The 15,656-nt window shown below is 36.8% G+C and overlaps 1 protein-coding gene across 12 annotated transcripts; it reads right to left on the bottom strand.

The window, feature by feature from the left end:
- Positions 1-178: 178 nt before the first annotated feature.
- LOC111347601 (secretion-regulating guanine nucleotide exchange factor) lies at positions 179-15,306 on the bottom strand. 12 transcript variants are annotated; one of them, XM_088754153.1, is made up of 15 exons: positions 15,176-15,306; positions 12,571-12,619; positions 11,998-12,074; positions 11,464-11,489; positions 7,911-8,910; positions 7,690-7,831; positions 7,204-7,353; positions 6,471-6,562; positions 5,359-5,422; positions 3,999-4,088; positions 3,820-3,888; positions 3,246-3,422; positions 2,596-2,720; positions 2,216-2,252; positions 179-1,077 (listed from the first exon to the last, which is right to left on the bottom strand). In XM_088754153.1, exons 5-15 carry the CDS (start codon positions 7,965-7,967, stop codon positions 911-913), a joined length of 1,170 nt encoding a protein of 389 aa, XP_088610279.1. In that variant the 5' UTR covers positions 7,968-8,910; positions 11,464-11,489; positions 11,998-12,074; positions 12,571-12,619; positions 15,176-15,306; the 3' UTR covers positions 179-910. The 12 variants fall into 12 exon arrangements, with proteins under 12 accessions (XP_088610279.1, XP_088610275.1, XP_088610273.1 ...); XM_088754149.1 differs by having other exon boundaries at positions 14,427-15,201; XM_088754147.1 differs by having other exon boundaries at positions 15,061-15,200.
- Between the last annotated feature and the right edge of the window lie 350 nt (positions 15,307-15,656).

Genomic DNA, 15,656 nt, shown 5'->3' with positions numbered 1-15,656 from the left:
ATGTACTCAATACCCTGAAAACCACACCCTGCCAAGAGGCACATTACCTTTCAGGCCAAATAACGTAATGACTCCATGCAGGTATAGAGCAAGTTTAGTCACTTTTCACGTTGTCCAAGTTGACACAAGATATTTTCAGTTTCAATTTAGGGCTGGATATAAACGAATACTCTCAGAGTGTTTTGGTGTGCTTTTTTAATTTTATAAACTTACTTATCATTCGTCTTACAACTGTTATTTTTCAACGATGATAAAAGAAATTTCCGACACGCATCCCCGACCATTTCATATGTAATTCCTCTTGAATATGCCACAAGTATCGAATCATTCAGTTTTCTGTTAAAATAACCAAACAAGTTATCAACCACATAAGCGTAAGAACAAACGTATTTTGTTGGCTTTTTCGATGCAGTTTTGCTTTCTTTTGATGTCTATACGAATTAACCTCTGCATAAAAATTCAACCAAAAAAAGACATGAAAATTATGTTTTACATATAGAGGAACACCACTCACGGGCACCTCACTCTAACAGTCAAATGTTTTCCTAGTCTGGACAGAAGATCCACACATTCTATCTCGTTTGACCCTCTCTCAACATGCTGGAAATGGACACGACAGCATGTTTCAGATAATAAAATGACCTTTTGTCCAGGGCCATCTTTTAAGTGAAAGATAAAACGCGCCACAAGCAGAGTGTCTCGCTTAACTTGACAGCTCTACCCTGCTCGCAAGAAAAAGCCTGACTGACAGACAGAATCGGTCCTATACTTTGTGCTTCCAACCAGCAGGAATCCAATCCACCAAATCAACCTCTAGCCATTGCTATACCAGGTACTGGACACCATATCTTCCAGACTATGCTCAACAACTTGAATGACCACACATTTCTTCTCAGCTGTGGGTAAATTGCTATCTCTTAACAACAGCAAAACTGTGTCCTCCTCCACATCCGATCAAAGAGCTGATATAATCATGCAGCTCATAAACCACACTCGGTTGATGAATATTTCTAGTTTCACTCTCTCTTCCACAAATTCCATGTTCATTCCAACCCCAAGTCCTGATTGAACCAGAATCTGACAACAGAAGAATTAAATGTTTGTACCCAAATTAAGACAATTCAATTTTTGGTCTGTGAATCATATCATTGATACCAATACAGTACCAAAGATTACATACTATGCCTCCCCACAAAATCAGTCATAATAATCAAGTCCATTAGTAATCAAGTCCCCTCTAGAAATACTAGGTACGCTAAATTTAATTTAGTTTGTCTTAAGTAAATACGCGAGACAGAAGGTGGAAAGTCTTTCTTAATCAGAGCTTGCAGACTATGAAATAAATTATCTTTAGAATTAAGACGTAAAAATTCTCTTCCTGCATTTAAGAAGTCCTTTAAATGTAACTTTTAAAGAACTGTGTAGTCTAAATCATTTTACTATTTAGCTTAACATTTACTCTTATTTTCAATTGAGGGCCACAAGTTCATTAGCTTTTAGCTATTTAGCGCTACCCTCTATAAATAAAGTGTTTACTTACTCACTCACTCACTCACTCACTCACTCACTCACTCACTCACTCACTCACTCACTCACTCACTCACTCACTCACTCACTCACTCACTCACTCACTCACTCACTCACTCACTCACTCACTCACTCACTCACTCACTCACTCACTCACTCACTCACTCACTCACTCACTCACTCACTCACTCACTCACTCACTTACTTACTAGTGGATCACATAACAATGATTTGAAAGTCAGGTAATACCACTCTCTCCAAAGAAAGAATTTATCCTTAGTATCCAGGTAGTGTAACTTTTTTTTATTTAAAACTGGATCATTGGATAATGCAATTCAAGACTTTTTATTGGCTTAGCCATTATGGTATATCAGCCAATATACCATAATCTACAAATATGGTAAGCGTACGTGCCAGCTTAAAATCAAAAGGGAGCTAAAAAATCCAGTTTCTTCTTACAAAATAATAATTTCTTGGGGTAGTTTTTAATAAAACAATTATTCCACTCGCGCTTGTTGGATATGAGATGATTATAGCCAACTCGGCACTACGCGCCTCGTTGGCTATCTATCATCTCATATCCAACACGCGCTCGTGGAATAACTGTTAATTATAACTAGAGCCAGACTTTGACAACTTTGCCTCAGTCAGAAAAAATGTAGAGATATTATATTAGTTTGTTACTGACCTAACAGAGCCATGTTGTGTTCAGCACCACACAAAACCTAAAAGTAACATATTTACCATATAGGGCAATCAGGACACTCACAGTTGTTACAGTAGAGCTTTGTATTCTTCTGACTTAGAAACCATAAATGCATAATTCACACTTTTTAAAGGTTAGTAAACCTATCTTCTATTTTTCTGTTTATCTGTCTGCCTTTGTCCTAATGTAAATACACTTAACTTTTGCTCTCAAAGAGAGAATAAGGCCATTTTGTCACCCTTTAAATTGTGAGCCTTTGTTGGATACAGCAATTTAAGTACTTCATTTTGCTATATACTGGTTGAGAATCTATGAAAAACTATAATTTTGAAGGTTGTTTGTCAACCAATAAAAATGCATACCTGATTAGCTCCTCTGACAAGCACAACCTCTGCTGGTTCACTACAAAAGCTGAGTTGTACAACCTCATCACCCAAACCTAACTGACCATAGTCAGCACGGCCCCATGAAAACACTCTGACATCTTCTGTTGGAAGACACATCAAATTAGTGGAGCTTGTATGCATTAACTACACAAATGGAGCATCAAATGTTAGGAAAGTATCGTACAACCGCGAAGCTGAGAAATTTGAAGGAATGATAATGAATGGCTTACCATTCCCATACAGCTGACTAACATGTGAGATTGTCACACTATGTAGACGCTCCCATTGACAACTAACTAGCTTTCAATCAATGCTGTTTGAAAAATGGTGCATCTGTCCTGCACTTAGTTTTCTATTCTGATGTTCAAAAATTGGATCAAAATCAGATGGTATTGCTTTGAAAAATTCTGATTGAAATTTTTGTTATCAGGCTTTCCCAACAATATACTAAGTACAATATTAATACAATAATCAAATTTTATTAATGGTCTTAGGATACAAAATTTCTTATCACCAACACCACTCTACTTATACATTTCCTGTTAGATATTTATCATCTCATATCTGATGTTCCCTTTTAAAATAATACTTGCCAAATATTTTCCTTCAGAGGATGGCAATGTTACCTGTGACAGCCAGCAGGTGGCTCCAACCTGTGTGGACTTGGGTTACAGTAACACTTGATAATAATCCACCAATCAGCTGTGGTGTCATAAACATTTGATGCTCAGTTGATTGGGCATCTGGGGGTCTGCCACACTGTCCATGTTGATTTGAGCCCCAACAAAAAACTTGACCTGAAGCTAAGCAAATTCAAGTTGACTTGAATTTGGAGTCAGATTTACTATCATCACTCTCTCACAAACCATCCTCACTCACAACATGTCAACTCATGGTAGTTGAGCTGAAACAATACCTTTGGGAAAAGAGGGAAGCTACAGATATGGTAAGACCCAATATTATTTTACCTCCACCAATAGAGAAATCTCTCTAATAACACCTTCCCAGAGAGCACCAGTTTGCCACTCTCTGTTAAATTATTTTGTACATATTGGCATGCATGTCAATAAGAAGAAAAGAACTAACTAAAAAAATGGTCAAAACACTGTTATGAACATTGGTTTGGATGAGATTTTAACAAAGAGACCACCAGGATAATTTGATTGAAAAAGAGTATTTATAAAATAGATAGATTCTTACTTGTTAATGCTGCTGAATGGTATGCTCCTGCCACAACCTCAGTTATCTGCTGACCATCTGAGAACAGAACTATAGGCAATTGTGGAAAATCCATCAATACTACGGTGCTGATATATGGAGATTTCATAATGATGCAGCACAAGCAAAATTACCATGACAGGCAAAACAAATACACTAACCCTGTTGAGGAGTTGAACAATTGCCATCAGTTTTTCCCATGCCAAGCTGTCCCTTCTTATTTGCTCCCCAAGACCACACAGATCCATCAGCTTACATGAAAGATAAACATTACAAATTAGAAGATGTCAACAGTGCATGAAATTGTATGGACTTTGCACTGAACCCTTTGTTATGAACATCTAAGTTACCAACTATGCCACTTTTTTCTCCAAACTTTTTTTTTCTCAAACCCCTGCTGCCTCAACCAATTTTTCATTGTCCCAAGTATTCAAGATCATGAGGTCTACACTGTAAATGTCACATTTATATTTCGGGCTCTGTTAGCTGCTCAGTACATTTAAATGTACATGAAGTGACACATCTACAATACTATGTTTATGCAAATTAAAGTCTTAACACAAGTATCACTTGTTATTATATACATACTGAGATTTAGACACGGAAAAGCCGCAGATTAAATTTTCGTTCGCAAACCGATGTAAACCAATCAAATGTCACGTATTGCTTTTCCCACATGTGAGAAAAGCGATACGTCCAATCAGGAGCTGCATATCATGTTTTTTCACATGTGAGCCGTGCGGCAAGTTGAAGTTTTCATTCAAGGCTGGTTGGCACGGTTTTGTACACCGCACAAGCCATCGCTTTGCAAATAGTTTTTATTCGCATTTCTTCCATCGCTAATATTGAAAGTTCCTGTCATGGCGAAAGCCATGAGTGAAAAGCGTTTCATTATCCACGATTCATAACTTTTGGATTTTACACACCGCATTTTGTACACCGCACAAGCCATCGCTTTGCAAATAGTTTATATTTGCATTTCTTCCATTGTTAATACTGAAAGTTCCTGTCTCGGCAAAAGCCATGAGCGAAAAGCATTTCGTTATCCATGATTCATAACTTTTGGATTCATAACTTTTGGATTTTATTTGAGCTCTTTCCCTTTTTACAAAGCTGCTTTCTTTCAGTGATTGTTGTTCGACCACATTTGTTTAAATAAAGCTTGTCATAATTTAAGGAGGGTGTTCAATCTCAGTGTGTATATAACAAACATAATACCACATGGAAAGTGCTTTGCACAGCGTTTACACACTCGTTGTTTTGTATCAGAAATCTCACTCGTTCACTTTGCTCACTTGTTCGATTTCTGACACGCCACAACTTGTGTGTAAACACCGTGCACTTTCCATGAAGTATTCTATATTTACAACCCTATACTCCCCTTCCAGCTACTTTACCCTTCCTTGCACATTGTCTAGGGGATTCTGTTATATCAGAATGATATCCCCAAAGCTAATAATTTTGTCTCTCTTTACATATTTACCGGAGCATGGTTTTCTTTTGAAGTTTTATCTGACTCACCCAATGTAATTAAAGAATGCCTTAGTCCTGCTGTTATACTGATAACTTGTTCATTTGTGAAATACTACTAGAGAGTAGATAAAGAAGCCAAATAAATAAAAATTCCTAATATACACTTAAATAAGTGATGGTGTGGCTGACTGAAAACAAAAAATTAGAAATGGAAACTTCATTTTTTAAAACAACAAGGCTGGATGAAGAGGCCAGATGGGTGGGACTCAAAATCAACAAAGAAAAGACAAAAGCGATGAAGATCAATACAAAGAACCAAGAAAAGATCATAATCAATGGACAGGATATTGAAGATGATGATGAGTTCGTGTACTTAGGGGCCAAAGTTTGCAGAGAGGGTGGTGGTATCACTGAGGACTTGAAGAACAGGTTATCAAAAGTCAGAGGTGCCTTTAACAAACTAAAGAAGATCTGGATCTCTAATAACATCTTGAGGAAAACAAAACTGAGGCTGTATAAAACTCTAGTAGTGCCAGTGTTACTCTATGGATCTGATACATGGAAGACAAACAAAGGAGATGATAAAGCAGTGAATGTATTTCATAATAGGTGCCAACGAAGGATCCTCCGAATCTGATGGCAAGACCATGTCAGCAACAAAGAGCTACTGGAAAGGGCAGGCACAAAGCCACTGAGTGTGGAAGTGATGTCTCGTAGATGGAAAATGATTGGTCATATTCTTAGGAAAGATCGTAATAATGATTGCCATGTTGCTATGAGCTGGGCGCCAGAAGGTAAAAGGAGAAGGGGAAGACCAAAAACCACTTGGAGACGTACAGTAGAGAAAGAAAGGCAAGAGGCAGGTTGGAGGTCGTGGGAGGAGGTGCAGACAGCAGCAACCAATCGAGAGGAGTGGAAAGCTCTGTTAAGGCCCCATGTGCCACAAGGCATGAAAAGGATTGATGATGAATATACATGGATTATATTGAATAAGTGATGGTGTGGCTGACTGAAAACAAAAAATTAGAAAAAGAAACTTCATTTTTTGCTGTGCTCATGGATGTTAAAAACAATTTGTGAAAAGCATAGAGACAATAGATACAACTCTTCCCAAAGAGTGAAGGTAAATATTAAAAATAAAGAGGAACAATTATGGATACCTGAGATTTGGCAGGAGTGGTCAAATGACCACCAAATCTTCCTGTCCCTAGCTGTCCAAATGCATTTGAGCCCCAAACAAACAAACCAGCCTCTGAAAAAATGATTTGAGTGACAATAAAAGTAGAATTTAAACTGAATGAAAGGATGAGTGTGTAGCTGTGAGAAAAGCGGTCCTGTTTTCTACACATTGATGCTTTCAGTAACCTTTGGCGGTCATCTTTGGAAGTATTAAGGAAAGTTCAGAAGTCCTCATTATACAACCAGTAATTTTTGGAAGTACAGAATATTCCACAAATTTAGGTAATACAGATGTGGATATCACAAGCACTTGACTTGAGAAAGATGAATGTAGAGTGTCTCAAGATATACACTGTACTTGAGTAACAAGAAATTATGCACAAAAAATATTTCAAATTCTATAAATACTTCAGTAACATGTAATTAATAAGGAATAACAGATGTGGATATTACAAGGATTTGAATTGAGAAAGGTGACAATAGTGTTTCAACAAATACATTCTACTTGAGTGAAAAGAATAAATAATACAAAATTATTTCAAATACTAGAAACATTTCTGATCAACAACATGTGACTAAATTTGTAATGCACAAACAATAATTGTTCATCAAATAGAAAAAGAGTAGCTTTTGTTGTTTCTGATTCATCAAGCTCAATAAGTTACTTGTGATTAAAGCTGTATAACTTAAAGCAAATTTAAAACTGAGTGTTACCAGTGACAGCTAAGGTGTGATTCCATCCACATGAAACTGTTTTGACACAACCGAGACCTTGAACATGACACAAAACTTGTCTATTCTCTGTATCACCAAGTCCCAGCTGACCTTTGTTATTCCAACCACACATAAACAGCTCACGGTTGTCTGGATATTATTTCAAAAAAAGTTATTGGATGAGATTACGGTAGGCAAAATGTTAATTTTGCAATGTTCTAGGGCTGACAAAGTTGACTTGTTGATTTAACATCCAAACTTATTTTAGCGCATCAGATCCTCACAGCTTAGGGGATGGATATGATATGGAGAACTGTGGACACAAATATGCATGAGCAAAGAGCAGTTAAAATATATATAATTTATGGTACAAGAGTAGTGGACCTTTACTTTTAGGCAGTCATTGGCTGGAAACACGATGGGCTTTCCCCCAACGAGAGAGAAAATTGCATCTGAAAAATTGATGAAAAATTGCACGTATGTAACCTGTGATAATTGCTGTATGTCCTCCACCTCCATCTATCGCCACTACAACAAAGTTTTCTGGGTAGCAACTTGCATCAACGTTTTCAGGAAGTGAGACATCCTTCTTGTGGCCACAACAGAGTTGTCTGTAGCTGTTTGCCCCCTAAAAATCACGATGCAAAAAATCCTGCTTGTGAGTCACTCTTTGTAATTAAATCTGAGCTCAAGTATGCCTTTCTTACCCACGAAAACAGTTCACTTTTTACTGCTTTCTCTAAAGAAGTCCCGTACTCCGCCATCTTTGTTTCGGCAAATAGGTGGTGTAACGGCTCTTAATTGTCTAAACCCGGCATAAGAAACTAAAAGGGGCTAGGGATAGGAAGGAATGCAAGAGGAATGTTCACCCATCCACATCAATTTCAAGCCTCCAATAGAAACAGCTCGTTCAATTTTACAAATACTTGAAAAGATGATTCTCTTTACACAGATACCTCCCAAATGAATTGCAAATCAAGACAAGAATTTCCAAAGCCAACATGCACATGTCACTGATGTGCTTTCAGGCAAGATGAGACAACCATGACAGAAAAAAATTGATTGAGCAAATGTTCAGTGGGAATACTAAGGGATAAATTCTTTAACCTATAGGGGTTACAAGTAATCTTCCCTTCAATCTGCTTTCTTTGGAGTGGAGACTGCATGATGAAGACAAGTCACCAGTCACTACTTTGCATTCCACCTTCATAAGACATAACATAAAAGATGCCTTCAAGACTTTATCTCAAGCAAAAGGAAGCTTATGTTGCTTCAAACCCGATAATTTTCCATGTACTGAAGTTACAATATATATATATCAATTTAGAAATACGCAGGGCCATTAACACTGAGAATGCTCTTCTATCCAATTGCACTACAGTATCTGGCTATTAATAACTCTTGAGTACTTGCAAAACAAGCAAAGAAATTGTTACTCAGGTGGTTCAAGGTTGTTAATTGCCTGCTGTCAAGATATAGGACCAAACAACCACTTATTTGGGATTAATAAATTTTATTACAAGCAGTAACTCTTACAAAATGATTTTTAACCTCACATCATTTAATTTTAAATTCAGACTGAACAATAGGAGTGAATAATAATTATGTAAGTTCAAGTGAGGATTGCAAAAGAAAATATCCAAAGACTGAGACTGGATTTCCTTCTGCCTCCATAGTAGTGTGTTTGGCATGTCCTTTATGTTCCCACTGTAAGATAAGGAATAACTACATGTAAAAAGGGTAGCCCCAAATATTTGTTATATTCTTTTAACACATCTGAATCAGAAAAAGCAGCAAAACAAAAAAAACCTAGAGCAGTTATTCTCCATTAAACCAAAGAATTGTCAACAATAACAACTTAATCAGTAAAGAAACCTTACACAATTAATTTGGTAAGATACAAAACAACAAAGCAGCAACAATAAAAGCAAAAAGAGAATAGCACAAATCCTTGTTCAAATCACAAGTCAATTTCTGATTTGAACTCATCCTTGAAGAGCCCCTGGGGACATTGTCTTACAAGACTAGTTCCAAACGGTCCCAGTCATTCTGCCATCTGATTGGTGCCAGAAAATCTTTGTGTTTTTCTGCCCAATCAGAGTGAAGTGTGCTCTGGAGTCCTTTCGTGTGTTGTAACACAGACAATTAACAATTATTCCACGAGCGCGCGTTGGATATGAGATGATAGATAGCCAGCGAGGTGCGTAGCGCTGAGTTGGCTATAATCATCTCATATCCAACAAGCGCGAGTGGAATAATTGTTTTATAAAAAACGTTGAATTAAATTATTAAATTTTATTAAATTTTTAGCTCCCTTTTAATTTTAAGCTGACACGTCCACTTACTATATTTGTAGATTATGGTATATTGGCTGATATACCATAATGGCTAAGCCGATAAAAAGTCTTGAATTGCATTATCCAATGATCTAGTTTTTAATAAATACTAATAGCTCAGTTGGTCGCTATGTTTGTTGGGGCCGTGCGACAGAGATTTGCTTGAGGTGAAAATTTCAGTCTCAGCACACAATGTAAGAGAAATCGATCAGATTGTCCGCGAAAATCTTACCGGAAATTATACTGAATACTTTCGTAGGTATCACTAGAGAACGTGTTTTAAAGTTTGCGAGGTTTGTATACAACACGATGGTTGCAGTCATTGATATGTCGCTTTAAACGTTAAATGAGATTTAAGCTTCAATCTTTTCTAGATTTTTTGCATAATTTGCTGTGACTGAAAATTTGCCAATCCCGTGAAGTTATTTCATCGCACAGGCAGGTGTGTCGAGCAACTGGTACTTGCGCAACTTTCTGTGCGTGCCAAAATCTAATCTCATCTTCACCTGAAAAAAAAAAAAAAAAAAAAAAAAAAAAGCAAAGCATGGAAACTTTTGCTTATTAGATGTGGGTAGATGACCCTGTACTATTAAGCTGACGTTTGCCATAAAGCAAACCCGCCCTTTCCATCCATTATCTCAAGCGAGGCCAGAAAGGCTAATTTAAATTCAAACAAAAGAATATTAATCCGGCAGCCATTTATGAAAGTGGTCAAGGGGACTAGAAGAAAATCCGTTGCCTTCCTAGCTCAAGAATTTCAACACTCTAGGTAGCAGTTGAAAGATTAAACTCTTTCCAAACCCCTTCCGTGACTGCCCGAAAAAATCTCTCCGTCCCACGATATTCTCGTAAATAAGTTTTTGTTCAGATTTTAATTAGCTACCCGGAAACACAGCTAAGCTTTCTCTAAGCGCTTGCTGGAGGTCGTCCACAAACTTAAGCCGTATTGTGAACGACTTTACTACAAAGCGAAGATTAGATTTTGTCGCGCAAAGAAAGCAGAAAGCTAGGTAGGCAAAAGCGCCAGTTGCTCGACATACCTGCGTGGCCCGTGCGATGAAATAACTTTACGGGATTGGCAAAGTTTCAGTCACAGCAAATTACCCAAAAAATCTAGAAAAGATTAAAGCTTAAATCTCGTTTAACATTTAAAGTGACATATCAATGACTGCAACCATCGTGTTGTATACAAACCTCACAAACTTTAAAACACATTCCCTAGTGATACCTACGAAAGTATTCAGAAAAATTTCCGGTAAGATTTTCGTGGACAATCTGATCGATTTCTCTTACATTGTGTGCTGAGACTGAAACTTTTCACCTCAAGCAAATCTCCGTCGCATGGCCTTATCAAATACAGCGAGCAACTGAGCTATTCCTATTTGTCCGTGTTACAACACACGAAAGGCCTCCAAAGTACACTTCACTCTGATTGGGCAGAAAAACACAAAGATTTTCTGGCACCAATCGGATGGCAGAGTGACTGCAACCGTTTGGAACTGGTCTTGTAAGACAATGTCCCCAGGGGCTCTTCATGCCCTAACTTGAAACCGACCTACAGCCCCTGGGTCTCCGAGGATGATTTGAACTATGATCAGTGCCTTTTCAAAATGAATACAGCTATTGTAACGTGTTCACTAAGACAGACAGTGAAACACCAGAGACTCTAAACACAACATTTAATCTTGTAAGCTGAGTGCACATCAAGCGAAGCAGACAAATACATCCGGGAACTCAGATGCAAGGTAAACTGTATAAATTAACTCAACATACATAAATTAACATCTTTACAGCTATCTAGTTCAATACTCAAATAATAAATCCATTATTGCAGTCTTGAAATTACTAGTGGGTTCAATATTCAAATAATAAATTCATTATATAATCTTAACTAGTGTGTAAATGACATAAGACATATTCAAACCTGATAAAATCTTTTGTTCATTGTCACTAAGAGAAAGAAAAAACATACCCTGCTTAATTTTTCCATTTCCAGACTCTACAATTTGACAAAAAAAGCTAATTTTGTGATAGCTCTGCGAGGTTACTTTTAATCAGATGTTCATACGAACGAGACATAATCTCTTCACTGCCCATCACAACTTTATTACTGCAAAGTACATGTAGATTAATAGAAACAAGATTCACTACAGAAAAGTCCAATGATGGTAAATCTATAAGGCTAGCACAAGCTTGAAATGTCCTTAAAATATTTCTCCACTTGAAAAGAAAATTGGATTAATGTTACAACATTCTGTGTTATTTTGAGCCTTTTATCAACAATGAAGAAATCCTCAAAAAATAGCTGGTGAATGGCAAATGTTGGCATATCAAGATACAGATTAAATCTACTTTAGGTAAAATGGGTTGTATAATCCATTTTATACCATGGGTTAAATGAAATATTTTACTTTTGTCAGCATTAACTTATTCATATTGCTGTCACAAAAAAACTTACCTTTCAAAACAACCTTATTTTCTGACTTTCCTCTTGAACTGCAATGTTTTCTCAGTCACCCCTCACCATTTTCAGATCTGCAGTACCATAGAGGGAAGTGGATGAGCAATAAAATAAATTTGACGGAGAAATCCGAGACAATGCAAAGACTCTCTTCATTTCTCATAAATGAGACCTGAGAATGTCATGTACATGCTTAATTAGAGCAATTCATAAACAATTGTCAAGAGTAATCTGAGATCACACTAGTTTTGCTTTTCCTTGGACTCTAAGGTTGGTGTACAAAACTACATGTGACGTAACCTTCTCTGGCAGTCAGATGCAAACTGAGAATTGAATGTAGGTTTGTTACTTTGATTTCCCTCCTTTTCAAACCATTTAATTGAAATAAAGTTAAAATTGGAAAGTGACATGATACAGGAAGTTTATCATCAGCAGACATTCACATTCCTCACAAGCAATCAGAACAGGTCTGTGAAGTATCTCATCACATGACAAACACACTAACATACTTGGATTACTACAAGGATACCAAATAAAGAGAACTCAACATGCTCAGAGAAAACCACTTACAAGCATAGTGTAAACCACTCTGTACTGCATCACAAGGCTTGGCCAAAATCTTGGATAAACATAGGAAAATCTCATTAGGAAACTTTTTTCAAGTATAACCAAAGTGGTGTAATTTCACTGTTTCCTGAAACAGTCAAAACAAAATTTTTACATATGCAAGTCAAATGTAGATCCAGCAAAATCAAGCTGGATTCACATCATAGCTAATTCACTTTTAATCAAGAAGAAAATTTTGGGCGTGCCAGCTACTCGGATCCAAATAATAAAAAAAATAAATACTTTGTTTTGCAACCAATGGCAACTTTTCCATTTGCGACGCCTACTCCCCCTTGGGTAAATATATTCCGAAATAAATAAAGTTTTCCTTAAAGTGCCAAGTGTCCACAAATGTTTTTGACTGAATAAACTTGAAAATTTCATCAAGAATTTTGCCACACCATCGCTTGAATCTAGTTGCAGACGTCACTTGAACGTTCGAACGTTTAGCAGGCTCGAATAAAACAGGGTCAGATTGTGAGGCAGCAGTTATGGACAAAAAGCAATCTACATATATGAGGCAACATCCTCTGTACACATGTGCAAAATGGTGGAAAAGTGGCAGCGTGGGCTGGCTGAGATGTGGCAGCTGGCAGCGCCAAAAACTAAAAAGAACTAGACGCATAGCTGCGTTTATAGGGGACTGCCATATTGCCATTGTTATTGTCGTCGCCCCATTTCGTCACTGCTGGTCACGAATAAGTCTACTTGTGTTTTTTGTTTTTTGTTGTCCGCTGGAGTGTGATGAATGTTGTTATGGTACTAGACAACAATCAAAATAATATTACCAAACAGGAGTAGGTTCCTTGAATTTCAACCTTTGGCATCTGTAGGACTTTTCAATGACTTTGTAGGCCAAGTGTTAGAAAATTGAAGGACCACTTTTGGAAAGGTTTGCATAAGCAATTTTAAAATTATTTAATATTATTTCTCAGCTTTTCAATGTAAGTACAGTAATTTTCAACTTGAAAATCGCTAAAGAAAAAGCATTGCAAAAATCAACCCCTAGTCCTCACATTCAAGTACTGTCAAGGTATTTAATTTTTTATTTTTAAATTCAAGCATCTTCAAAGACTTTCAAGACTTTAACGAACCCTGAGCAGGTAATGTATTTGCCTTAAACTGCAAGGAGAAGGGAACTTTTTATCTATTATAGGTGCCGAGTCATAGTTTGTTGTCAAATGTTAACCCAAGGGCAATTGTCAGAAATCAGTAGATTGGAGCAATATTGCTGTTCAATAATTCATATTGTTTTTAGTAGGAAAATCTCTAAATATTGAGTATTGCTGAAGGCTACAACAAGAGGAGCATGCAGTGCTATCTACAGTTTTAGTATATTAAATTAGAGGCATTTGACTTTCATTAAATACCAAGAGGGAATACACATATTTTGACCTTTTTGTGGGTTTAAAAATACATGTCATGCAAAAAACTGAAAACCACATCAAAAACCTTGTGCATTCACTATTATTTCCTACAAAATTTTCAAGAATTGATTTTCTGTCAACTGAATCAGACAATATTCTTTCACTGTAATCACTTTTAGAATCTAAACTTATTTCAATTCCACAAATTTTAAAGAATTTTCAAATATTGCAAGTAGTGTAAATCCTTAATCATTATAGCTTTCTGTTACGATTAGTCATTTATTATATGACTGAGAAAATTACAAACATGCTTGCATTCATTAGCAATGCAGTTCAAATTAAGAATTAGTGATAAATTTGCCTGCTATCAGTTAATCATAAAGAGGTAATTTTCTCAGTCATATAATAAGAACTGAAACCTTCTGGTGTGCAATATTTTTAAAATCAACTTACCCCACACATGAGACCTTATGGACAAAATGGTGTGAAGAAGCTAGGTGACACGTACTTCATGTGTGCCATTTGTTGTTGTGATTGTACTGGCGAAATGTCTCAGTGTGGAAAAAGTGAAACAAAGAAAACACAAAAATGTCTGCATGCAGACTAGAACAAACCTTATTCCAAATAAACAGCTCAAGAGAAAATTCTTGTTACGACATAATAACATTCTTCCATAGGAATATGATCCTGTTTCATCATTGAATAAACATATAGAAATCCTTTTTTTTTTTGTAAAGCATATTAATCACAGAATATGTCATGCATGTACATTATATATATATATGACACTGCGTACTGTTTTGTAAATAACATGGTGTGGTTGGCTCATCAAAACTTTAAATGCATCTCAATATTTACAATATACTCTGGCCTAGCTTACTGACTTAAGTGAGTGATATGTCAGATTTTCCCAGCCAAAATGAATTTTTTCACAAGTCAGATAATTCATTTGTTGTTTAGGTTTTGGCAAAAAATTGTTAGCAAATATACTGTTGCATGCTTCATTTGAGCTCACAAATGCTGTAATTGAAACTCTCAAAACTGGTGGCTTTGGAAAAGTTCAATTAGATACATTTTAGATATCTACCTTTCATCATCCACACTTCGATCAGGTTTTGCATTTGCGAAAGCAAATGGCAACTAAGCCCAGTTTGATTTTTATCAGAATGCTGTTTGAATTGCACCACAAATGATCCAACTACCTGGTAGTCACCATTTGTGCGCACCATGAGGAAAAACAGAGGTAAAGCATAACGGGTAGTTTTGTATGTGGCATCCAGTAGACAAATGTTGCCATATCTTTTCTGGAGTCTGTGCTGCCAGGCACTTTGATGGACAAACAGAAGGGTGCTGGGATCCTGTTCTGTAGTGTGGTCTTCTTTATCTGTTGTGGCTGAAGAGACATCTCCACATGGCTGGAAGTAGATGAAGTCCTCCGGGCTAGATGCTTTCCACTGGATAACTTTTTCTGCCACATTGTCTTGATCAGAGTCCTTCATTCAAGTAAATAGGTCCGGAAACATTCTTCTGCTTGTCCAGCGAAATGCTTATTAGTCTGCAACTCCGTACACTAAAAAGATGCCTGGCCTAGTCTAAGCTTACAGCCTGCAATCGTGCGCAACACAAACTACTGGTTTCACGCTTACGCCGCCATGTTAATTTCCGAAGTTTAGATTTGCGGTA

This window comes from Stylophora pistillata, chromosome 3 (assembly GCF_964205215.1).
Source record: "Stylophora pistillata chromosome 3, jaStyPist1.2, whole genome shotgun sequence".
NCBI classification, from domain to species: Eukaryota; Metazoa; Cnidaria; class Anthozoa; order Scleractinia; family Pocilloporidae; genus Stylophora; species Stylophora pistillata.
The sequence above is the reverse complement of the archived record's forward strand: the minus strand, read 5'-3'. Positions and strand labels throughout refer to the sequence as shown.